This window comes from Anolis sagrei, chromosome 2, assembly GCF_037176765.1.
Source record: "Anolis sagrei isolate rAnoSag1 chromosome 2, rAnoSag1.mat, whole genome shotgun sequence".
In the NCBI taxonomy this organism is placed as follows: Eukaryota; Metazoa; Chordata; class Lepidosauria; order Squamata; family Dactyloidae; genus Anolis; species Anolis sagrei.
This window is the reverse complement of record NC_090022.1, coordinates 136,814,042-136,839,513: the sequence shown is the minus strand read 5'-3', so window position 1 is coordinate 136,839,513 and position 25,472 is coordinate 136,814,042. Positions and strand designations below refer to the sequence as shown.

At 40.1% G+C, this 25,472-nt stretch overlaps 1 protein-coding gene across 3 annotated transcripts; it reads left to right on the top strand.

The window, feature by feature from the left end:
• The first annotated feature begins 1,782 nt into the window (after positions 1–1,782).
• On the top strand, positions 1,783–25,472 carry TAC3 (tachykinin precursor 3). Of its 3 annotated transcripts, none has more exons than XM_067463878.1 (7): positions 1,783–1,983; positions 10,435–10,573; positions 13,904–13,997; positions 14,727–14,756; positions 17,463–17,516; positions 19,188–19,262; positions 22,948–25,472. In XM_067463878.1, the coding sequence occupies exons 2-6, from the start codon at positions 10,460–10,462 to the stop codon at positions 19,259–19,261; spliced, it is 366 nt and encodes a 121-aa protein (XP_067319979.1). In that variant the 5' UTR covers positions 1,783–1,983; positions 10,435–10,459; the 3' UTR covers position 19,262; positions 22,948–25,472. The 3 variants fall into 3 exon arrangements, with proteins under 3 accessions (XP_067319979.1, XP_060620168.2, XP_060620167.2); XM_060764184.2 differs by having other exon boundaries at positions 1,788–1,983; positions 13,904–14,012; XM_060764185.2 differs by lacking the exon at positions 19,188–19,262 and having other exon boundaries at positions 1,785–1,983; positions 13,904–14,012.

The window sequence follows — 25,472 nt, the reverse complement described above, 5'->3', positions numbered from 1 at the left end:
TTCAAGCTGTATGGTCATGTTCTAGAACCGGGGTTCTCAAACTTTTTAAAGAGAGGGACAGGTCACAGTTCCTCAAACTGTTGGAAGGCTGGATTATAATTTGAAAAAAACAAACAAACCATGAATGAATTCCTATGCACACTGCACATGCCTTATTTGTAGTGCAAAAAAACACTTAAAAACAATACAATAATTGAAACGAAGAACAATTGTAACAAATATAAACTTATTAGTATTTCAATGGGAAGTGTGGATCTGCTTTTGGCTGATGAGATAGGATTGTTGCTGTTGTTGTTGTGTGCTTTCAAGTCTAGATCTAGGGAAGTAATGCTACCCCTCTATTCCACCTTGGTTAGACCACACCTGGAATATTGTGTCCAATTCTGGGCACCACAATTGAAGAGAGATATTGACAAGCTGGAATGTGTCCAGAGGAGGGTGACTAAAATGATCAGGGATCTGGAGGACAAGCCCTATGAAGAGCTGGGCATGTTTAGCCTGAAGAAGTGAAGGCTGATAGGAGATATGATAGCCATGTATAAATATGTGAGAAGAAGTCATAGGGAGGAGGGAGCAAGCTTGTTTTCTGCTTCCTTGGAGACTAGGACGCGGAACAATGGCTTCAAACTACAAGAGAGGAGATTCCATCTGAACACGAGGAAAAACTTCCTGACTGTGAGAGCCGTTCAGCAGTGGAACTCTCTGCCCCGGAGTGTGGTGGAGGATCCTTATTTGGAAGCTTTTAAACAGAGGCTGGATGGCCATCTGTCAGGGGTGATTTGAATGCAATATTCCTGCTTCTTGGCAGGGGGTTGGACTGGATGGCCTATGAGGTCTCTTCCAACTCTATGATTCTATGATTCCAGACTTAGGTTGTCCCTGAGTGAGGGCCGGGTAAATGACCTTGAGGGCTGTATTTGGCCCTCGGCCCTTAGTTTGAGGACCCCTGATCTTTTATTTGTCGTGTCAGGGCAACCAATCAATTATATTACATTTCTAACAGAACAAAGCAAACAAACAGACAAAATACAAAATGTGTGAGTTTGGTAGTTGATTAAATGTCCTTTGACCAGTATCTGGCCACTTGGAGTGCTTCTGGTGTTGCTGCAAGAAGGTCCTCCATTGTGCATGTAGCAGGGCTCAGGTTGCATTGCAGCAGGTGGTGAACCCCTGCATCCCTGCTCTGGAACATGGCCATGCAGCCCGAAAAACCTACAACAACCTAGTGATTCCAGCCATGAAAGCCTTCGACAATACCAATTTCCAATAGACCTCACAACCTCTGAGGATGCCTCCCATAGATGCAGGGGAAACGTCAGGAGAGAATGCTTCTAGTACAGTGGTTCTCCACCTTTGGGTCCCCAGATGTTTTTGGCCTTCAACTCCCAGAAATCCTAACAGCTGGTAAACTGGCAGGGATTTCTGGGAGTTGTAGGCCAAAAACATCTGGGGATCCCAGATTGAGAACCACTGTTCTTCTAGTACATGTCCCTACAGCCCGAAAAACCTACAACAACCAGCCATGAAAGCCTTCAACAATACATGTAACCTGCATTCATTCTACTGTCTGAATGAGCAGGAAAGTGGGAGCCAGAAATGAGGTGGGTATATGTTTTTCCTCCCTCAAGAGTTGTCTGCCTCCTCCTGTGTGGGAGGGATGGGAGTGAGTCCAAGGGGGTTGAGTCCCCCCCCCCCCGAGCCTCCCTCCCTCCCTCCAGCCCACACCCAATGGGCACTTCCCAAGCCCCCTCCCTCTCCACCCCCCGTGGCAGCCTCTGCTGCTTAAAGTGGCGGGAACGGGCAGCCAGGGACCCTTCCCTCCAGCTGAGCGCGCGCGTGTGGCTTCTCCTCGAAAGCGCGCGCAGAGAGGACTCGGAGTCGTCGCTCGGCGGAAGGCAGGCAGGCAGGCAAGCAGACGGGGCGACCTCTCAAAGGGCCCTGCGTCTTGGACTGGACGCCCTCCCCTCTTTCTCTCCCTCTTGGGTAAGTCTCCCCGACCCGCCCAGGAGGCGGCAAGCAGGGCTGGGGGCTGAGAAAGGCTCTAAGCCTGAACTGGACGGGAGGACTTGGGTGCTGTGTCCCTGCAAGGCACAATGGGGCCCGACTGCATGGCCCTGCTGGGAGTCTCCTCCAACTCCAGGCTCCTAGGATTCTGTAGAAGTTTCCCCTCCCTCTATGAGCCCCGGGAGAAGGACTTCACAGCAACTTTGGTCCTCCAGTGGACTCTTAACTCAAAGTCCAAAACATCTGGAAGACCAAAGTTTCTGTATGAAAACTTGAAAGAAAATAGAGTCCAACTAAACATTGGCCCTCTTCCAATGCAAGAATTCTGAGAAGCCCTTTAGTGTATCTAATGTAAACAAAACAGCAAAAAGACTTTCCTAACGGCTAGAACTGTCCCACCATGGAGTATGCCATCTCTGAGAGTGATGGGGACCCCTTCCATGCAGATAAATAAAATCCCACATTATCTGCTTTAAACTGGAATATATGGCAGTATGGACTCAGATAACCCCCGGTGGCGCAGTGGGTTAAACCCCTGTGCCGGCAGGACTAAAGACCGACAGGTCACGGGTTTGAATCTGGGGAAAGCGCAGATGAGCTCCCTTTCTCAGCTCCAGCTCCTCATGCGGGGACATAAGAGAAGCCTCCCACAAGGATGGTAAATCAACAAAACATCCAGGCGTCCCCTGGGCAACGTCGTTGCAGACAGCCAATTCTCTCACACCAGAAGTGACTTGCAGTTTCTCAAGTTGCTCCTGACAGGACAGAAAAACAAAACAAAACAAAACAAAAAGAAACCCAGTTCAAAGCAGATATTGTGGGATTTTCTGCCTTGATATTCTGGGTTATAGGGCTGTTTCGAAGGCCCCTGGTTCTCCTTTTTTTGGAGGTTTCTAATCACTGGTAGAGACTGGATGGGCATCTGTCAGGAGTGCTTTGATTCTGTGTTCCTTCATGGCGCAAAGGGGTTGGATTGGATGGCCCTCTTCCAATGCAAGGATTCTGAGAAGCCCTTTAGTGTATCTAATGTAAACAAAACAGCAAAAATCCAACAGGTTCAGTTTCCCTCCTCATTCCTATTATGAGGATTGCCCTCTGGTTTGAATTCTCCTCGCGATTGAATTTGTTAAAGCCAAAAAGTGATTCATAACACTATGTAACACAGCTTTTTTTCCTGGGTTATAAATGTTATTTCTTAATTGGGTCTATCATAAAAGCATAGAAAACATTTATTAAACTGGCCAAACTTTGTTTTTGTGGGAATAAATTGAAATGGTTAATCTTCATTGGGTGGTGCGAAGTGCAATAAGATTTGACAAAACACCACAATAATGTGTACTGGTTTAAAATGCTCTTTTATGTTTATGCTCTATTGATTGCTTATAGGAGTGGTGCCATGGGTTAAACCCTTGTGCCAGCAGGACTGCTGATCGAAAGGTCAGTGGGTCAAATCTGGGGAGCAGGATGAGCTCCCATCTGTCAACTCCATCTTCCCATGCAGAGAGATGAGATAAGCTTCCCACAGGATGATAAAAACATCTGGGCATCCCCTGGGCAACATCCTTGCAGACGACCAATTCTCTCACACCAGAAGCGACTTGCAGTTTCTCAAGTCACTCCTGACATGAAAAAAGATTGCTTATTATGTTTTATATTTGTGTCTTTGATTGTTGCTGATTTTATATTGTATTTTATTTTACTGTATTTTAACATGTTGAAAGCCACTTTGGATCTCTTTGCAGGAGAAAAGTGAGATATTAATAATAATAATAATTATTATTATTATTATTTCTTGTAGCACATTATGCTATGGTTTTTCAAAGAATTCGTAGAGTTTCCTCCAATCCAATATAGTTTGTGGCAGCCACAAACATGAAGTTTCTAGAGTATAACAACTACTTTCAAAAATAAGTACTGCACAATTAAGCAGGAAATAACATTTTCAGACCAGGAATATATTTTTTTCAAATGTTGTTACATAGTGTAGTTGGGGAGGGCTAAGGAATGTTTTTGTTTGTTTCTGTTTCTTTTTTGTTTTTTGGTGGCAGAGTTCATGTAGATAAGGCCCTTTCATCTCTGCACAGTTTATACTTAGTAAAAGTTTGCATTTGTTGTACATCGTCAAGTAGCTTCTGATTTATGGTGCCCCAACTTGTTCCACTGGGGTTTATCCTTGCCTTTCTCAGAAGCTGAGAGTGTGTGACTTGTTTAGTGGGTTTCTGTGGCTGAGTGGGGTTTTGAACCCTGATCTCATAGCCTGACAAACTGCAATTTGAGATTATTTACTTCTTAGTGAAGGGAATTATATGAATTAGTTATGTATCTGCTTTAGCTTACTAGCCAACCTGTTATATTATTTGTCTCTGATAGTGAAAATAGGAACAAAATTATTAAAAATGTGTCTCCCTTCGGTCAGGGGAAGGATTGAGTTCACTTTGCCTTAATAAGATTTGGTCAAGAACCAATACAATTCTCAGTATAGCTGAACGTATTTTGGAAATAATTTTCAACACCTTGGTCAGCTACTTTAACGTTCTTGTAGTACTTTGACTAGTTGCCACTGGAGGCAGGTGACATTTTGAATTAATTGCTATGAAATACAAATATTTTATGATGTTATGTGATGCATGTAAGGATGAGTCACATGCACTGTATACTTGGGGGTGGGAAGGTTAAGGGGGAGAAATGATGTTATAAAAAATCAAATACCTGAGAGCTGTCAGGCAAAAGATGCGGCAGATTTGGTGGTTGTTTTTCCCTTCTTTCCAGTGAGCAGGATTAGAACTAGTGGGTGGTAAATGCAAGGGGGCAGATTTTGGGGAAACTTTACATGTGGTTTAATCTCTGGCTCAACAACTGAACAGACTGCTTTGGAAGATGGTGGGCTCCATTTTGCTGGAGATTTATAAGCAGAGGTGGGATGGCCATCTGTCAGAGAAGCTGTGAGTGACACAATTCTTGCACTTTGCAAGAGCCTGGACAAAAGACTTCCAAGGTACCTTCCATCTCAAGGGAGCTCTTATTTTGGCACCTCCACCCAAAAGTCACTTGTTCCCAGTCCAGGTTAAGTTTGAGAGTATGCTTCTGTGCATCATAGGCATACACTCACCCCAGATTCTACCTCAGTGCTGAGCACAGGTATCTTTCTGGATACAAAATTCAAAGCTTTCTAGCTAAATCCAACAGGTATAAAAGGTCTCAGAATGAAGAAGATGGGTAGATGGGAGATTACCATAGTCTGTGGTAGCACAGGTTGAGTGTCACTTATCCAGAATTCCAAAGTCCAAAATATTTCAAAATCTGAAATTGTCTATACAGCCAGCTGAGATATTGACACCTTTGTTTTCTGATGGTTCATTATATGCAAACTACTGTATATGCAGGTACTGCATGCTGGTGGATCCAGTGGGGCTGAAGAAGCAAACCTACTCTATGTTTTAGCATGAATTTCAAAAGAACCATCCAAAGTGCTGAATCTTCTCTCTCCAATAGGCTTTATGTGAGGGAGAGTGCATTTAAAGTTTAGATTAAAACAAAAAGCAAAGTCAATGGCTCATTGGCACTGGAGACACTACTGTACACTATTTAAGCAATAGTTTGAATAGTAGCAGATGCTCAACTTTGACATACGCAAAATTAATATGTGGGAATGCGAACATCAAGATGTTGGAGCTGTGTGTGAACAAGCAGGACCAAGCATACAGAAAGGAGTGGGCTTGAGAGAACTTTGATATATAGAATAAAGCGTTATTTACTAGACAAAACAGATGCTCACAAGCTTAAGCAAGCATATATGTCTGTGTGCAGATCTGTGTATGTGAATGTGCAAGACCATTTCAATGGGAACAGAGAAGATATAAATGAGGACATGCTTGTGCAAAAGTGAGATGCTAAAAAATCATATTAGTTATATGACATTGTTTACCATACCATATCAAATGTGAATTTATACAGATAAAGCCTAGGGTGCTGAAACCCTTTCCCTCATTGTATATTGACATTCAGTTGCATAGGTTCAAATTCCCAAGCTTATACAGTCGGCATTTCATATTCATGGATTCTGCATCCATGGATTCCACCACCCATAGCTTGACAATATTTTTTAAAACCCAGGAGTAAACCTTGATTTTGCAATTTTATATTATTTATTTATTTAGTAGTTCACTTAATATGGGACTTGAACATCTACAGATTTTGATATCCACAGGTTGTCTGGAGCCCAACCCAGTAGATACTATGGTCTCCCTTTATAAGCATACACTGAAAGAGTGGTGTGTGCATGTAGAAAATCTTTAGGCATTCTGATTGTAAGCCTGAGAAGGTAGTTAAAAAGTATTGAAAGAGAAAAGCTTTTTCCCCCAAAGATTTTCTAAGCCTGACAAGCCCTTCTGTCTCCCTCATCCTCTGTCCGGAATATTTTTAGCAGCATCAGAATTGGGACAATGTACAGAGACAGAATTCCAATGCCAGGTTGCAGCAGCATGTCTACAGCAAACAATGCAATGAAGAGTAAGTTGCAAAAACTAGGATTTGTACTAATCCTATTTTGACTGTATGCCTGTCTATAAAAGTCAGGCATACACAGTTCACTCCAAAATCCCATATTTTGCATGCATTAAATACAAAAGAGGGGAAACAGATAAGTGTCCTACAAGCTGTCCCCAGTATGTTAAAAAAGAGCATAGATCAATGTGTTTGGCCACCGAAATTAAAATCATTAAAAATGTGCAAGATGATGAAAGAAAAAATTGTCCCTATGTACATTTTGAAAGAAGTGTTCAAGTAGGCTTTAGAAGGTTGAATATATTCTTGTTTATTTGAATGAAACTTACTTCATCTGGTTACAGTATTTCATTCAAGCGTGCATATTGTTTTAGTTTATTGAAACCTATTGGCTTGCCGTTCTCCCCTTTTTGTGATGTAAGAACCCATCCCTACTTTTGTCATGTTATTTCTGCTTCTAATAGAATTATGTCTGCTAAAGAAGTCATGCTCAGGGATACACCTGTTTTGTAAACTGAGGTATTCCCATGTATAGAAATCCCTTCCAATATTTTAAAAAAAATTATTTTCAAGAATCTTGTACCTCTCCAAAATGAAATCTAGATTTGATGAGGATGAATGTGGTTCATAGGTTGCCTGATTCCTAACCCAGTTTCAAGTTTTTAAAAAGCTCTTTGAATTAGTTCTAGGAGCATAATGAGAGATGTGACACCTTGTGTAGTGGTCTTATTGGTTTGTTGTATTTTTCACCCATTGTAGCTTCCAAACTGCCTTCCAAATGTATACTGACTATCAGTTATGTCTCAGAAAAGAGCAAAGCAATCTTCCTACATACACTTCCTTTCTTGTATTTCTAATACTTTGGGTTAATGTACAAGTTTTACTGTTGCAGTGTTCAGGTTTTTTTCTTCTTCCGATGGTCACTTATGTCTTGGCTGGAATATAAAGGTTCAAGGTCAGTCCATGCAAATAGGATCTCTTGGCAACACCGTGTAGCTGATGTTGCATCTTGGTCAATAGTAGCAGCTGTGTGGGACAAAGGCATCCATATCCACAGCTAATAAGCCTCTAATATCTCTATCTGGGAGTTAGCCCTGATGGAATAAGCCCTATATTTGAAATTTAATAATGAATGTAATCTAGTAAAACCATCAGGGAGGAAAAACAATTTCTTCAGCTCATGTTTCATATAAGGCAGAAGGAATCCCTCAGATTAGGTTAATGCAATTCACTCTCCTTGGGGCAGCTGATGAAGATGGTTTGGAGATGGCTTCCTGGGGTGCAGAATGCCATTGTTCTATTTGTTGCATTGGGCTTGAACTGGCACTTTACTGACCTTACTGTACAGGATGCCAATTTCTTCCCCATCTAAGGTGCTGGCTTTTCTGCATAAACACAGTAACATGTGTATGCAGAAAAGCCAGCACCTTAACTAGAGGGCCACATGGGTTAGTGGCAAGCGGCCCTCTAGTTATTGTTGCAATATAGCTCCCAGTATCTCTGTGTTCACTAGACCTGAGGGAAGCAATAGTTCAGCAGCATCCCTAGGCCACCCACTCCTGTTTTGGAGCACACTATTCTATCATATGATTATCTCCAAAGTCCAAGATCAGTCAGTGAGGCCAAAGCTTCAAAAAAATCCAGTGAGTTTTTTATGTTTTTATTTATTAAAAGCATGAACAGTTTCCACAGGAAGCAGCACCTTTTGGGTTGTGGTTTGGGAATTAAAAAAAGGCTCCTATTGACTATTTGTTGTTTAGTTTAACATAATAACACTATATAAAAAGTGAAGATCTTATTTTGCACCTTCTTTAACCCCCCCCCCCCCCCCCCCGTGTATGTGTGTTCAAATCACCAGGCCACCCCATGAATTTCATAGAGTTTTCTTAGTCAAGAAAAATTAGAAGTGCTTTTGCCAGTTCATTCCTGTTATTACACTTTACCTGTTCAATCATTTTCCCTTTCTAATGTCCACATTTTGATCTTTCTTGATTTTGTTGTGTGTGTATATTCTGTGCTGAAACTGTGTTTAGTTCCTGGCTTCCCCAGGAAGTCTTTTGATCCAAAACATTGATACCCCTGTATATAAATGCATATGTTTAGCATCAGTGATGAGTCGTAAACATTGCTTATAAAAGATTTGCCCGTGAGAAGTTGTGAGCTGGGACTCTGCCACCAGCCAGATGGGATTTGAAATCCTTAGCATTATGGCCAAATGGCAATAGTTATCTAGAGGCATGAAAAGGTTCTTTTGTCTTAAATATCTTGCTGGATGCTTTTTGCATTTGCTTTGCAGTTTGAGGCTGGGAAAGGTTAAGATGGCTGACAATGGACTGGAGGAGTGTGTGAGTTTTTCTTTACTGCTAATCTGCTTGACAATTCCCATAGGCATAGGCACTGGGAATTGGTTACATTTGTGCACTTAGATTTTCTTTGTTTGTTTCTGCACCTCACTACCTCTGAGGATGCTTGCCATAAATGCAGGCAAAATGTCAGGAGAGAATGCCTCTAGAACATGGCCATATAGCCCGAAAAAACCTACAACAACCCAGTGATTCTGGCCATGAAAGCCTTTGACAATACATATGCAATATGACTTTCCTCTGTATCTGTGAGGGATATGTTCTTGGATTTCATATGGATATACAAAACCACAGATAATAGCAAAGCCTATTGCAATGATGGACTTCTGGCCCAAGCATACCATGGCCATATAGCCCGAAAAAAACTATAACAACCCATATTGCATATGCTTTGTATAAGGAAAGTAAAATAACAAAGAAATCAAATTATTTTGGTCACTGTCACAAAACTGGCCTGTTACTGAGAATATTTTGGTTGTTTTTTTTTTAGAAAGACCTCACAATGACCACTTGGATTCTTGTTGGCTGTGGCAATACCATCTTTTCTTAATAACAGTATGGAACCTGTTCTTGTTCTGTGATAGGTTCATGTACACAATTAAGCAAAGACTTTGTAAGCTGCTGGTGGCTTCATATTCAGATGCCTGGGATGATATTTGAGAGAAATGATAACATAGGTTGCTTTTGACTTTAGCTGAGAGATATGTCTCACTGACATATTGATTCATAACCAATTCCCTATTGGACTACATCAAGGACAGCCATTTATGACTCAAAATTGCTTGCTGCTCTGAAGGTTAGTTTAACCAGACTCCTTTCATTCCTGGATAGGAGACAATAATAAGTAACGTATAGACTGTATGAGAAGAAAGTAGAACAGGGAATTAAAGCCAGTGAGTGTAATAGATTAATTTTCCCCCTTTTGTGTCTAGATAACAATTGCTGTGGAGAAAGAACTGTGCCTTCACCTTGTTCTGGTGGCACTAGCTGGATCCTGTTTCAGCAGCTTCAGAAGTGTAACAGTGTATTGAAGGAAAACCAGAGCTTTGATGTAGTCTCTTTTTATAGGGGCATTTACAGTCCTGTGCACATTTGGATGGATATGTTTTATCCTAGCTTTCTAATCTTTGGATAAAACCATTGCTCCTCAAATAATTAATTGGTCATTTATTATGCTGCTGTTGTAGGGAAGCAGCAGGAGATAGATTCCCAATATTCACACAAATAGAAAATGTAAACTTTTGTGTACCTATTAAGGTTCTAGATCAGTGGTTCTCAACCTGTGGGTTCCCAGATGTTTGGCCTTCCAACTCCCAGAAATCCTAAAAGCTGGTAAACTGGCTGGGATTCCTGGGAGTTGTAGGCCAAAACACCTGGGGACCCACAGGTTGAGAACCACTGCTCTAGGTAAAGTGCATGCTGCTTAACTGCTTTGTTTAAAGGATATAATTATTGACACTTCTGTGCCTCTTCGGCATCCATCAGCTTTTCTTATTCAGACTCATATTTTTTATCTCTCCTTTCTCTCCTGTTATCCCTTTATTACTTTCTACTCCTTCCCAAGCTCTCCCTCACAAAAGGATAAGAACATGAAGAGTCCCTTTGTGCTGACAGTGCTGCTGTCCTTACTAGTGGCAAAGTTGTGTCACAGTTACTGCGTTGAGTCTCAGGAGCAACAGCCACCCAGCAGAATTGATGTAAAGGTGAGAATTCATTGTCTTGAAGGAGTAGGATGTGAGATGCTGGTGAATGAAAGGAGGAATTTCTGCATGCCCTTCTTCTGATACAATGCCATATTTCTTTGATTCTAAGATGCCATCAATTGTAAGAAGCACACCATTTTAGAGATATTTATATGGGGAAAAGTATGTCTTGAAATCCAATATTTTGGAAGTAATCAATTGAAATCTTTTAGAGGGTGAATAAAAGGGAAACCATTCCTGTCTGTCTGACTGACTCTCCCTATCATATCTATCTGTGATATATAGGTGTCTTTTCTTCTTTCTTAACTCTCCCTTCGGCGCTTCATGCTGCAATGCTGGCCATATGACCTAAAAGGTGTCTATGGACAATGCCAGCTCTTTGGTTTAGAAATGGAGATGAGCAACACCCCCCAGAATCGGCCACGACTAGACTTAATGTCAAGGGGAAACCTTTACCTTTACCTTATCATATCTACAATAGGAAGAATAAAGAAGGAAAAATACATCTTCATTCTCTCTTGGCGAGAAGCAACATTGATGGGAGTCTTTATTCATGTCACTTAGAAGCAGGTACCTGTGAGCAATCTCAAGTGTGACAGGACAAAAAAGAACCATGTCTCAAATTCCTCTTGTGTCAGAAATCACTAATGTGAGAAGTAGTAGGAGCACTGAGAAGCTGCTTCATGATTAACAGGGGGACATACCCTCATCAATCCTAGTAAATGTTGTTTGATATACTTTTTGTGGTCCTTACATTGCCCCTATGGTATGTAGAGTTTTGAATACATAGCAGAAATGAATGCACTGCTATAGGTTATGTATTCTTAACTGCACAAAAAATGTTGGTCAACACTCCATAAGTGTGGAGATAGCAGTCCATTTCTCCCTGACACATCTACATTCCAGAGCTTGGAAAAGTTACTTTTTTATAGATCTTTGAATCCTGCTGTTTATGTGGGTATTAGATATGCTGGCTGCAGTATTCTGAGAACTGTAATCCCGGCTGGAAACATTTTCAAGCTCTGCACCATTTTCACACCACTTTGTGCCATAGGCATAGACTGGTCCATAGAATCTACATGGCATTCATGGGATTCAAAACTCACCATTGCAGGCTTTGATTTTGTGCTTCCCTGAGCTATGATCAACTATTTTATGCTACAAGGCAACTTACATGTGTGGATGTCTAAATTAGTGCAATGGGGATAATCTTTCATACGTATGAAAAGGAGAGCTTCACTATATGTGATACATTTTACATCCATCACTGTTCAAAATAGCTTTGTGCAGTGCATTGCAGATTGCTTTTGTGGACAAGACCCAACTGAAGTTTTAAGTGTTTACTTTTGTCAAATCCCTTCTGAATGAGCTCCCTTGAGGATAAAAAGCTCAGAGAAATCCAATTCTACCCTCTCCCACTCCAGCCTCTTCCTGATGCTTCCCTACTGTCCCAAAATGCCTCAAATTACACCAGTGTTAAGGCTCTTACGATGTAATTCCTAGGGAGTTTTATGTTCCTGATCTTTGGAAACACTTTCCTTCTCCCCATCATCTGTCTTTTGAAATTGCTTTACCTACGGCAGCAGCATTTTAACTAGATTAAATTAGATAGCCCTGAAGTTTTCGTCTTCGGGGTAGATTTGAAACATTGTATAAAGAGATGTAATTTGGGGAAGTTTTTCCATTGACAACCTGAACTGATTATCGGAAATTAGGGTGGATTTTGTATCAAGAGGGACAGATTCTATCAGAATGTGGAGCTATTCTAGCACTCCCTGCTAGCCATATCTCTTGAGTGGGAGATGCTTATCACAAAGGAGTTGCAAAGGGATAGATGAGGAATCGTGATTGCTTTTTTGTGCCTGTGGCTATTGAACAAAGGCAATGGTGCTTTTATGTTTTGCTTAATTTTTCTCAAGAATGTGCTTTTCAAAAAAATTGGAAGGTTTTTTTTTCCGCTGGGGTGAGGAAATCTTGGATGACAGAGGGCATTTGCAGAAAGAATGAATGCACGATATTATACCCATCTATTCCATCTAAAGTCCTGGTGTACTTTCTAAACTAGGGTTGTCAAATCTTAGACATAGCCTCTAGTCTCCACTTTTCATAGGTAATCTGCAGGCATGAGATGAGATTGCAATTTTTTCAGTTTTGGTGGGAAGAGAAAAGAGCTTTGTGCAGCTCAGCTTTGAAAGCAGCAGCTTGCGACAGTCTGTATGGTTGCTGCAATTTGCAATGACTTTCCAGAAGGTCTGTTTATTTACTTAATTTGCTTTTCCCTTCCTTGCTAGGTTAAGATGGGTTAACCATACCAAAGATGTACTACTACTCCAATTAATTTTGCTTTGGCCATGGGAATAATGTTACTGGGGAGGGATTGCTCAGCTGCCTATATTTCTAGAAAGCAGCAAACAGCTACTTTTACAGAATGGTCAGTACAGGGATGCACAACTTGTATTCCCAGTTTCTCTGTCAGTTCACATATTTTCCATAGCTTGAGAGAGGATTTGGTGGGCAAAACTTTTCACAACCGCTTTCCTCTGGGCATGGATGTTAGGAAATATGGTTTTTTTTTTTGTCAGCTTTCATTATTCTGGTTTTTCCTAGGCTATGCCTACAGTACAGCCAGTTTAGCATCTTCTCCACATTGACTTGAGAATGATAAACACATTATATTTCAGGCACTCTAGTCTAGACAGTCTTCCATCATACAAAGGTGCATTAGACTTACGACCTCACCATTCGGGTCTAAAATCAGTGATATATGCCGATCTAGCCCTGGTCACCCATGGAGCTAGTTGGCTCTCATCAGATGACATTGTGCCGGCTCGTGGGTGAAGGCGGGCAGAACCGGCGCACTTCTTCCTGTGTTGCCATCTATTTATGGGGAAGCTGCATGCACCATACACACTCATGCTTCTCCCTATATGATTGCCCTCCTGGCGATGCAGGTGCCAGATTTCCCCACACCCTGAGGAAAGGCTAGAAGAGGAGGCTCATGAGTACTTGAAGTTTGCTTGTTACTGCCTTTTACAGTAATACATATCCTCTGAAGATGCCAGCCACAGATGCAGGAAAAATGTCAGGAGAAAATGCATCTAGAACATGGCCATACAGCCACAGAACATACCAATGCACATCTCCTTTTAAAGTTGCATAGGTGAAGCCATGTACCATGGGTCTGCTGTATTTCCTTACACTGGATACACTACATACATCTATGTATGTGTTAATGAAGGAAGTGAAAATTACTCTGCTATTTGGCTGTACATTGGCACACCATCTTGGGTTCTTCTGAATGTCGGGTTGCCTTCTTTTTTCTCTCCATAGAAGAGCTCTGATCCTTATAGGCTGCCTCCATCCTTGCTCCGGCGATTGTACGATGGCCAAGGGATTTCCTATGAGGCACTGCTCAGACTCTCAGGCAAGGAAGAAATTGGTACGTTCCCCCACCTCACCACATTTCTGGCTATCAAGCACTTTCATAACAGTCAGAAAGGTAAAATTGCTGTACAAATACAAAAGCTGCCTATACAAAATTACCTTGTGATGTCTGTGATGGTTCACATTCAGAGTGCACAAAATACGAGGATTTTTTTTTTAATTAAAAGACTGCAGTGCTTTTCATGGAAGCTGGGGCGGGGCTACAAATCATGGGTGAATAAAGAAAAAAATCCAAGCGGGCAGCTTAGTTTGTTTTGTTTATATTTAAATTCAGGAAGAAGCTCAGCATTCCCCCATACATAGACATATGCACAAATACACAAAAATCACAAAAACCCACCCCATTATTTATTTATTTATTTCATATATTTATATCCCGCCCTTCTCCCCACAAGGGGGACTCAGTGCGGCCTCACATGAGCTTCAGAGGATGCTAACAACATAAATACAATAAAAACTACAACTTACAATAAAATAATTTTAAAATATTGCACACATTTACACACTATTTCTTTCTTCTTCTGCACTACTCGCAGTTTCAGCCCTTTCTCAAGCCCATGTCTTCATTTCCTATTTTTCTTTTGCTTCCTGAATCTTTCCTCAGTAATGTCATCCAGTCCCTGCATGCAAATTTCAGCTTCTTCTTGCCATGTCCCTTAGCGACCAAGTCTGACCTTGAATCTCACCAGTACTTTTCTTTCTTTTTCAGCTCCCCAGGCACTTGCTTCTTCCCAGAAACGTAAGTCAGGACACCAGTAGTGCTCTATTACTGGTGGGTTTCATTACAGTGGGATTCTGCATCTTGGCCTTTTTTTGTCCACACTTCAATTAAGGTATCCAAAATACTATCCAAATTAGTGTCAGCCCCTTGAAAAGTTCTTTCAAATGGAATAAACTCCAGAGAGAATTCACAAGTTGCCATGGAGGTGAGGCTTATTTGCAGTTAGCTACTGAATGCAATCAAGTCAATCTTTGGAAAGACTGCTGTTTTAAAGTTATGGGTTGGCTTGCTTAAACTTTCTGTTTTTCCTCATAAAACTGAATTCTGTGCCACCATCTCCAGCCACCCATATCTTTTCTCTGGGGATTCTGTGTTCCAGTTCTCTCTTATAGCACTTGGCATTTACAGCGGTGGTCTCTTTGGGTCAGCAATTTCACAGAACCAGGAAGATTCCCAATGGCACTTCAGTAAGAGTGATGGAAGCAGCTGCAGGGGTGACAGGCATGAGAATTAGGATGCTATGTGGTTAAGATAGACAGGGGACACCATGCAAGGATGAGCTAGTGGGAGGAGTAGGAGCAGAAGTTGTTCTTTTCTGTCCTTGCTATAATGTGCTGATGGAGTAAGAGCAGAGTTGGGAGCCTCTAACTTTCCAGATGTTTTGTATGGCATCCCAGAAATCAGGCCAGCATGTACCAAGGGAGTAGTAAACAGAACATCTGGAGGGCACCAACCCAGAATCAGTGGGCCTGAAACATGTAGGATTATGTATATAGTTGCATGGTTAAATTATTGACCTGTATGAACTGAGTAAACATTTGTTATGCTTTATCTCTGCGGAGACTTGCCCTGTAGAGCAAGGCAACTCAGTCATCTGTTTTAAAGGGGGCAAAATAATGCTCATGAAGATGAGCTGAAGAATCTGTGTTATACTCCAGTTGAACATAGAGTAATCATTTACAGGATGTCTCGGTATGGAAATTAGTGGAAGATAGTGGAAAAGGTGTGGACTAAAGTATTGGCCCCATTTCCATTTCCACCTGCCATGATCTCACTCCAAAAATTTACTGTTTCTTATCTTTAGCCCTTCCCCTGCCTTATCCATACTTCCACAGAATATTGACCTACTAAAAGGATTGTTATAAGGATTTTTGTATTTATGTATATGCCCTCTATGCTCTAAAGCAGGCATGGGTAAACTTCGGCTTTCCAGGTATTTTGGACTTCAACTCCCACAATTCCTAATGGCTGGTAGAATTGTGGGAGCTGAAGTCCAAAACACCAGGAGGGCCGAAGTTTGCCCATGTCTGCTCTAAAGGAAGGGCAAGAAACTCTACAAATGTTTCTGGATATGAACTCTCATCACCCCCTATCATTCTGGTTTGGACTAATAGGAAATGGGAGTCTGACAGTCTCAGGAGAGTTAGAGGTTTAGAACTTCAGAGTGATGTTGATCTTTCAAGGTTGTCAGATTATTAATATATTATAGTGACTACTTCTCCATCCAGAATGTTTCACCTTTTCCAGAAAGACAATATAGGTTGAGTTCTCCTTATCCAAAATGTTTGGGATCAGAATTTTTTGTTTTTGGATTTTTTTTGGGGGGGGGGATTTTGAAATACCCAAATTTGCATATACGTACATAATTTTATATGTAATATTGGTAATACTTTTGTGCATGAATCAAAGTCTGTATATATTAAACCATCAGAAGTCAAAGGTGTTACTATCTCAGCCACACATGGGGACACTTTTGGATTTTGCAGTATTTTAGATTTTGGAATTCTGGATAAGGAACGCTCAACCTGTATAAGATGGTGGTGAGATTAGGTATTATTTAAAGAAACGTATTTGGAATGGTAAGCACCATACTCCAGGATCAGTTGTTTCCACGTCTGCTAATTTTTAATAATAATAATAATAATAATAATAATAATAATAATAATAATAATAATAATAATTTTATTTGTGTTGAAGGCTTTCATGGGTGGAATCATTGGGTTGATACGCGTTTTCGGGCTGTATGCCAATAATCTTATTTCATACCCGTCTCTCCTCATGGTTGCTAAAATACATAATCAAAACACATAATCATTTAAAAACACTTTGTAGAAGTCACATCTACACTGCCATATTATGTGGTTTCAGAATGCATTGAATTGTATTATATGGCAGTGTAGATGGGTCCTGTGTTAGTAAATCCTCTCTTAGCAGACAGGCTGATATACTACAAAACAGACTAAGTAAAAAAGATGGAAAAAATGAAGATTTAGAAAGTTAAAATCTGCCAAATAAAATAGGAAAAGAAAACTGCCAAAATCTTGTGAAAAATGCTTGTGGGCACAGACTACCCTTGGATTTCTCAGCTTTATTTCCAAATGCAAAAATGAGGCAGTAGATGGCAGAGGACTCATGAGGACTGTGCTGCTCAGAGCCAAAGAATGGGACACCCAGCAGTGTATCTGAGACATTTTGTTCTCACGGAATATGACTTGTTATTAAGGACTCTAGGGCTACTGCATTTTTGTAAAGAAAAAAAAAAGAGATTTTCTAGCAGGATTTATATATTGAGACTTTTTGGTAGGCTTTCACAATAGTTTACACATTTGGGGAAGACACGTAACCACCAAAACGGATGGCTAAGAAGGCATTCATTAAAAGCAAGCCATTGTTTGTGTTTCCCTGTGGAATTACTTTAATGTAACAGTTTTTTTCTGTTTGTAGGAGACATGCACGACTTCTTTGTTGGGCTCATGGGGAAACGGACTACAGAGCCTGGTAGGTCTGTTGGGGATTGTGTTGGGAAAGCAAATATAGTTCTCCCATCTCTGATATTCTGTGAGAGATTCTCATCAATATCTTAGAATGACAAAAAGAAACAGGTGTTCTTTATTTCTGATGGCTTATGTGGGATGAAAAATTTGTGTATGCTCCAAGTATGTGGCTCTGTGGAAGGAGAGAAATCAATGTATAATACTAGAAACTTCCTAAACATCTTGGTTTCCTTAGTTGTTGTTTTAAAGCAAATCCCACGCCCTCTCCCTCCCTCCCTCCTCAAGAACAAACCTGTTCTTAGGTAGGATAACCTGAATTATGATCACTTAGTTGGTGGTCTACACCAGGGCTTCTTAGATGTTTTCCACTTGTGACCCCTTTCTGCCCAAGAAATTTTTTATGCACTTCCCAGTATATAGATATATGAAATAGGCATAAAAACAAAATATTTACCATGTTAAATCAGCATTTGCAAGGTTTGCTAAATAGGCAGTTTTCCTTTTTATGAAGCACAGCTGAAGCATTTTCTACAGAGTCCACTATAAACATGACACATTGTTGCTAACCAGTTTATGCAAATGTCTAGAACAGCCATTTTGTGGTGTTCAAAAATCTTTTACAATTGCCATTTTTTTCACAATCGCAACATCGAACCATTTGTGTTCGGGACAGTATAAGAAGCAATGCTCAAGGTGGCTGACAGTTAACATTCAAGATTAATTTTGTGTTAGATCTGATTGCCAGTATGTATGGATGCAGACCCCTATAAGAGCAAAGAAAGGAAAGCATGGCATTTCACCCAGGTTAGGGAGCCTGAGAAAAGCATCAGGAAGGATGGAATACTTGTCATCATACTCATTGTGGTCAAGAGTGGAGCTAGGCTTTCTGCCACATTTTGTTGTGGCATCCCATCCCTGGACCAATGGAAATTTGTCTGTGTCTTGTTCTCACACCCTGTTTTTCTTATGAATTTATTTCCATTTGTCTATGCATTCATTCTCAGAACAAGCATACTAGTTCCTTTAGCTTTCCTTATGTGGCTTCCCAATTATGTGATAATTTAACAACAGGAGAATGGTACCATAACTAAGACATATCCAGGATCTTTGGCTTATGAGGACTACAAAATACTCAGTCTGAACTGGGTGCAAGAGACATTTATTTGGAATTAAAGAAGGACGGTCTAAATATAATTTGAGGGATTTGTTTTCAGCCATAGAAGTATACCAGAATTGAATGGAGCTTGTTGCCTTTTCAGAAGAGTCTTTGCCTTATAACAAGAAGTTTTCTTTGGCTCCGATATATAATTCAGGTTTTTTTTATTTAAAAAAATCATTTTGTTGTTGACTATTGTTAACAGTTGGTAGTCAGAAACTCTTGCCAATGTATCGAAGATCATCTAGAAATCTCTCAGTACTTTGCCATTTGCAGCTATTATGACTGTTACAACTGGAAATGCAATTGGCAGTTATCATAACATATCTGGAGAAAGAAAGAAGGAAAATCTGTCATGTGGGAAATAATCTGTCATGTTAAATATTTCTAGTAGTTGGAAAAATAGGTAAGGACACATGAGCTATAGAAAAATGAACAGATGTAAGGGAAAATCCACTCTGCCATAGAGAGCAGGAATGTTTCTGTTAGAATTCAACTGCCTTTGCCCTCTGATTTTAGATCAACCCATAGAAGACAACAAGGGAAAGCTCACAGATTTTGGAAACATAAAGTATTCAAAAACTGCAGAATGAGGTAAGGGGAGTAGGGTGGTTTCCTAATTATGTTTCTTTTTAAAAGGTTCTCCAACATACTTCACCCATATATAAATTTCTTCATACATGTTTCTCTATGCACAAGCACACTACGAAGTGCCAAACGTAAACACTGCCAAAGTCAAATGTATATCACATACAAACTGTGTTCTCTCTGAAAAGACTGGGGCTGTGCTGAACCTTAGATATTCCCAGCAGCAGTCAAGTACATGTAATCCATGCAATAAATCTCTTATCAATCTACAAGGAATTTACAGAGACTAGGGTCATACATTCTGCAGAGCGGGAGCAAAAGTCATGAACCTGAAAATATTTAGATGTGGGAGATGGTTATTTTTGTATCTAAAGATAGGGGTAAGGCCACTTTTAATGTTTGGCTTTTCAGGATGATTTAAAAAAAAGAAATTGGGAGGCATATATGACTTTAAAAATTACACTAGAATTGGTTACCTTGGTAGCTTTTCTAGGACATCAATCCAAGCAACACTGGATGAAGTGTGAGATTATTTCTGGAAATCCTGCCTGTATGCTATTTTAGTTTATTTATTTATTTTTATTTGGAGTGCTTCTACCCCGCCCTTCTCAACCCCCTAGGGGGGACTCAGGGCGGCTTACAAAAGGCACAATTCAATGCCCAACAATTCACAAAATACAATATACAATTTACAGTTTAATGTCAACAGTTATTACTAGTTAAAACTATCAAATCAATACAATAGCAGCAATAAAATCATCTTGTGGTCAGTGTTCGCCTATTCATAAATCCATAATCCATCCAGCATTGTCATTGTCCTTTCCTACTCTGGTCGTCATTGTAATGTGCTAGAATTCAGAGACATTGCCATGTTAATTGCAAATATCAATATGCAAAGAGATCCTGGAGACTGAAACAATGAAGATGGTTACTAGAAGCTTTCATAGACTTTTGTAGTCTAAATCAGACCATAACACACTTCTCACTTATATAAATAGTGAATAGTTCTAGGGTAATGCTATTCTGTTTTTTATGAGAAAGCATTAGAAACCCATTCCCTAGGTGGGGTTTATAGGTTGACCATAAAATTCACTTTTCAGCCATCTGGAAAGACTCTGGATATCTAGATTAGATTGGTAATGGCCAGCTTAACTCGTGTAGATGGTCTTCAGATGCATATTTATTTCCCATAAATGCAGTGAAAAGGCACTTCACTCCCTTTTTGTCAAGTCTGAACTCTAAGCACCTAGTAGCTGTATGTGATTACACAGTAGTCATCCAATTGTTATAAATTCATTATTTGGTGATTTCAGTCCTTCAGATGAAAGGACAGCAGTACTTGAAACTCTGGAAGAGTGTTTTCTCTCAGAGATAAAATGGGGAATGCAGCAAAATGTTTTGTTCAATCACAACTTCTTTCATCATTACTGGCCATACTGGCTATGGCTGATGGAAGTTTTAAGTTCCAAAACACACGGAGAGCTACATACGTCCTCTCCCTGAAGTAAAGAATAGAGTTTTCCTTCCACATTTTTGGTTTTGACAATTATGTGTTTGATTATTCACTTATTTGATTTAAAACGTTCTTAGAAAATCTAGAACCTGCAGTGTGATTCCATGATCACGTTCATCCAGTTTGGCTAGCGGACCTGGAGATTCTTAGGGGACACCTCCCTAGCAATCTCTAGGTCCTCCAGTGCAATTCTATGGTCAGTGTAAAGTTTCTTTCTGCATTGGCTGTGTTGCTGTAGAGATACGCTTTAACTGAAAGGATAGAATCATAGAATCATAGAATCAAAGAGTTGGAAGAGACCTCATGGGCCATCCAGTCCAACCCCCTGCCAAGAAGCAGGAATATTGCGTTCAAATCACCCCTGACAGATGGCCATCCAGCCTCTGTTTAAAAGCTTCCAAAGAAGGAGCCTCCACCACACTCCGGGGCAGAGAGTTCCACTGCTGAACGGCTCTCACAGTCAGGAAGTTCTTCCTAATGTTCAGATGGAATCTCCTCTCTTGGGATACTCCCAAGACACACTTTTGTTCTTCGATTGCTCTTATTCTATGTATCCACTCGAATATCATATGCACAAAGTTGCATGTCGTTGGCATTCTTTATACAGTAGTACCTGTGAGGCTGAAAACATAATATTTAGAATAGAATCAAAGTTGGAAGATAATGTCCAACCCCATTCCAATGAACTTCATTTTACGCCCATGGTAGGGGATTCAGTGATAAGCCATTCACTAAAAAGACTCTGCGAAAGATACAATTTGGAAAAGGATTCTCTGGCCTGCATCATTGGTATAATAATTTTGTTTTAAAAATTTATACTCAGTGGTAGCCAGCTTGCAGTTCAAAATCAAACAAAGCATGAAACCCAAGCTATACAGTATTCAAATTTCATTTCTGTTCAGGGTCAGAAAGAACCATTTAGCAGCATATTTAAAGCGAATCCGGATGATTTGTGAAAAAGGCAAATGGGCTTCCCATGCTGGCACCTTTTATGTCCCTGCCTACAGACACCTGTTACCCTGGAATTGGCATGGATTATGAAACAAGTGAAACATTCTCTCTATGAATGTGTGTGTGTTGTGTGGGGGAGAGATGTCTGCATTTTATAATATTAGTTTATTGGTTTGATGTGTGCACACAAGTCTCCCAAAAACATGTACATCCCCACAGGAAAAAAAGATAATAAAAAAGATATAAAAATGCTTATGCTGGCACAAAGCTTGGAAGAGTACACAAGTTGCCTTTTGTACTAAAAGCCCCACTATTTTCCCAACAGTATTGCCAAAGCTGTATTGGGTAGGGACGTGGTTCTCCAAGTGTGCTCTGCGGAGCCCTTGGGGTTCCGTGAAGCATACTGAGGGGCTCCGTGCTTTCCCCTTCTTCCTCCAAGCTTTCCCTCCTCTTTCCTTCTTCTCCCCCTGACCATGCCTCCCTTGCCACCAAAAGCATTTTTCCTCACTTTCCTCATCACCCAGATCCTTCCTCCCTCGCCTGGCTTGCTTCCAAAACCCTATTTCTCTTCCACTGCTCAGGGGATTATATTATTGTTTTTCCTGCATGGCAAAAGAGGGTTGGACTGGGTGGCCCCTAAGGTCTTCCACTGAAATACTCTTAAGTTTATGTTGGTCAGAAAGTTTGCCCATGCCTGGTCTATATAGATTATATATAATATAATATAATATAATATAATATAATATAATATAATATAATATATTGATATAAACATAAATATTTCTTGGGGCTCCATGAGAAACCTTCACTTCGAAAAGGGTTCTGCAGCTGAAAAACATAATTAAAGAGATGTCAGTAGATATATTTGTAAATAACTGAGTATGATTTTAACGTATATTTTAAAAGGATGAAGATATTATATTTGGAATTTTCGAATATTGAACTCTTCAAAGAAAAAAATAGCAAGATGATGTATATATACCAGGCACAAATAAGAGAGTGACTACTATTTGCACTAAGGTTCTCAGTCTTAGGGGTGGACAGTCATATGTTAATGTGTATTTGTGTGGAGTGGAGGAAGAGATTGTGCTGCTTCATGTGTTTGTTTGTCATGTTGTCACAGGTGTTGTGGAGTACTAGCTGTATTGAAACTTTTTTTAAAAAAAGAAAGTAAACAACAGTGCATAGTGTGCTCAACATTGGTTTCTCCTGATCTCTTTCATAAAGGTGCCATGCAAGGATGAGGGACAATCCTCATGTCTGTAGGACCTCAAGATATCAACACCAAGCAGACGCCATCCACCAAAGCCCAACATACTCTCGATCAAACCCTTGGATGTGCCATGGAGACCTCACCTTGTCCTGTGCTCCAGCTGCCATGCCCTTTCTCCTTGACTCTGACCTTTATTCCAGCCTCTTCCTCTTTGTAATCTCTAGTGTTCTTTGTTTGGAAATGTTGAGAAGCATCATTCTCACTCCCTTCATGGTGCTTTGCCCCTGTATCCATGTGTGACAAATCTGTAGATTACTCTCCCATGCCTCAAGCAAAATGGCCATACTTGCCTACCCTTCTATGTCAAAGATTCAGAACACCTCAAAATCTTATACAATAACAGGGTTTTTCCTTATGACCTGCCACTGTGTGTCCCTTGTTCTTCATTTGATATTTCACATTTTAGGCACAGCTGCCCGATTCTAATCTGTGGGAGGGATAACGAATACTCCAGAAGACAGGATCAGAATTCAAAATGACCTTAATAGGTTAGAGAGCTGGGCCCAAACTAACAAAATGAATTTCATACAGGCGAAATGTAGGTTGCAACACTTAAGGCAGAAAAAAGAGAAATGCAAAGAGAGAGGATGGGTGACATTTGATCTGACAACAGTACATGTAAAAGAGATCTTGGAGTCTTAGCAGACCGCAAGTTGAACATGAGCCAACAAAGTGATGCAGCAGCTAAAAAAGCCAATGGGATTTTGGGCTGTATTGAAAGGAGCATAGTGTCTAGATCGAGGGAAGTCATGGTGTCTCTCTATTCTGTTTTGATTAGATCTCACCTGAAATACTGTGCCCAATTCTGGGCACCACAGTTTAAAAGAGAAATTGACAAGCTGGAAAATGTCCAGAGGAGGGCGACTAAAATGATTTGAAGTCTGGAGATTGTGCCCTATGAGGAGTGGCTTAAAGAGCTGGGAATATTTAGCATGTAGAAGAAAAGGTTGAGGAGACATGATAGCTATGTTTAAGGATGTCATAAGGAAGAGGGAGCAGGCTTATTTTCTGCTGTTCTGGAGTCTAGGACTCTGAGTAATGGGTTCAAATCATTTCCAAGTATTCCTGGTCTAAGAAAACTATGAAATCCATGGAATGACTGTAAATCAACAGGTTTACTTGAAGCCACATAGTTTCAAGAGGCATTGAAACAAAGGTCCATGCACCACACCCACCTACTTTTAAAGTAAAGTTTTTGCTAAAATGATGTGAGAGGGTTGCCATGTTACTGTTGAATTTCAGCAGCATGGTAGCAAGTTTGGCTACTTCATGTCACCTGCCTGATCTCTTCACATTAGCTAGAATACAGGTGATTTGCCAATTTACTTCTCTTTTTATATTTAACACTTATCATTTTACGTTTTAAATGCAACTCAAAATGTTAAAAATATGATTTTTTTTAAAAAAGAAAGACACTGATATATATAGAATTATCACAGAGGTAAAATAGGAATAATAAGTAGAAATTTTTACAAGAGTAAGTTTTAAAGAAGTAGTAGTAGAACAAGCAAAGAGCATTTAGGCACCTAACTTGATCTGAATCAGTTACATTCAAAGCCTTTCTTACAAAGACATATATTGTTGGGGTCTGGGCAAATCTCCTTGGGTGAATGCTCCAAAACACTGATAAGAGACCTGGTTCTAGTAATCATTCATGAAAGTTTGTTTTAGGGAAATACCATACGTGATGAATGAAATATAAGGATGGCATGTACTAGAGAAAGCCTACGACAATATGTTCAATTTGAAAAGTTCATATAAAAATGTGCCAGAATTTCTGTGTGGGAGAGAAAACAAGTCTCACAAAATGCTACAGAACCAGAACAACACAAAAAGGCTGTGGGGTGTCCTCAGAAAAGCAGTGAAAACAAATGGCAGATGTTCATATTTATTATTAAAATACCATAAATAGATTGTTATAGCAACTAATAGCAGCACAATCCTCCTACTATTTCCTTTTTAATTATTAAGAATTATTAATATCAGAAAACTGTTTCTTTTCTCTCTCTCTCTCCTCTGACTGAATTTAGGCTAAAATACTGGTTTGGCTGCAGGGCTCCTAAAAAGTCTAGTCCTGAGTCACCTGTTTCCTTTGGGAGAGAAGTTTGATCTTGTCTCAGACACTGAACTGAGCTTTAGCAGTAATAAAAACAGAAAGCAATCTCTGAAAAAACTTGGAACTTTATCACACATGGCAGGCAAAACAGAATTGCAATGACTCTTTGGCTCCTCTTGAGATTTTCCCATACCTAGCTTTCGATAGATAAAACCTGTCAGTAGCTCACTATCCTCAATGTATCCATCACCTAGTTTAGTGTGACAAAATTACATCAGAGGGCAGGATTTCTTCCTCCCCCCCCCCCCTCCTTGCTATTCCCAAGTTAGGCACATTCCTCCTATTTTATCTTTGCCCTTTTGTTTTTAATTCTAAAATTGTGCAATTACATTAAAAATAAAAAAAACAAAAAAATTAAATGAA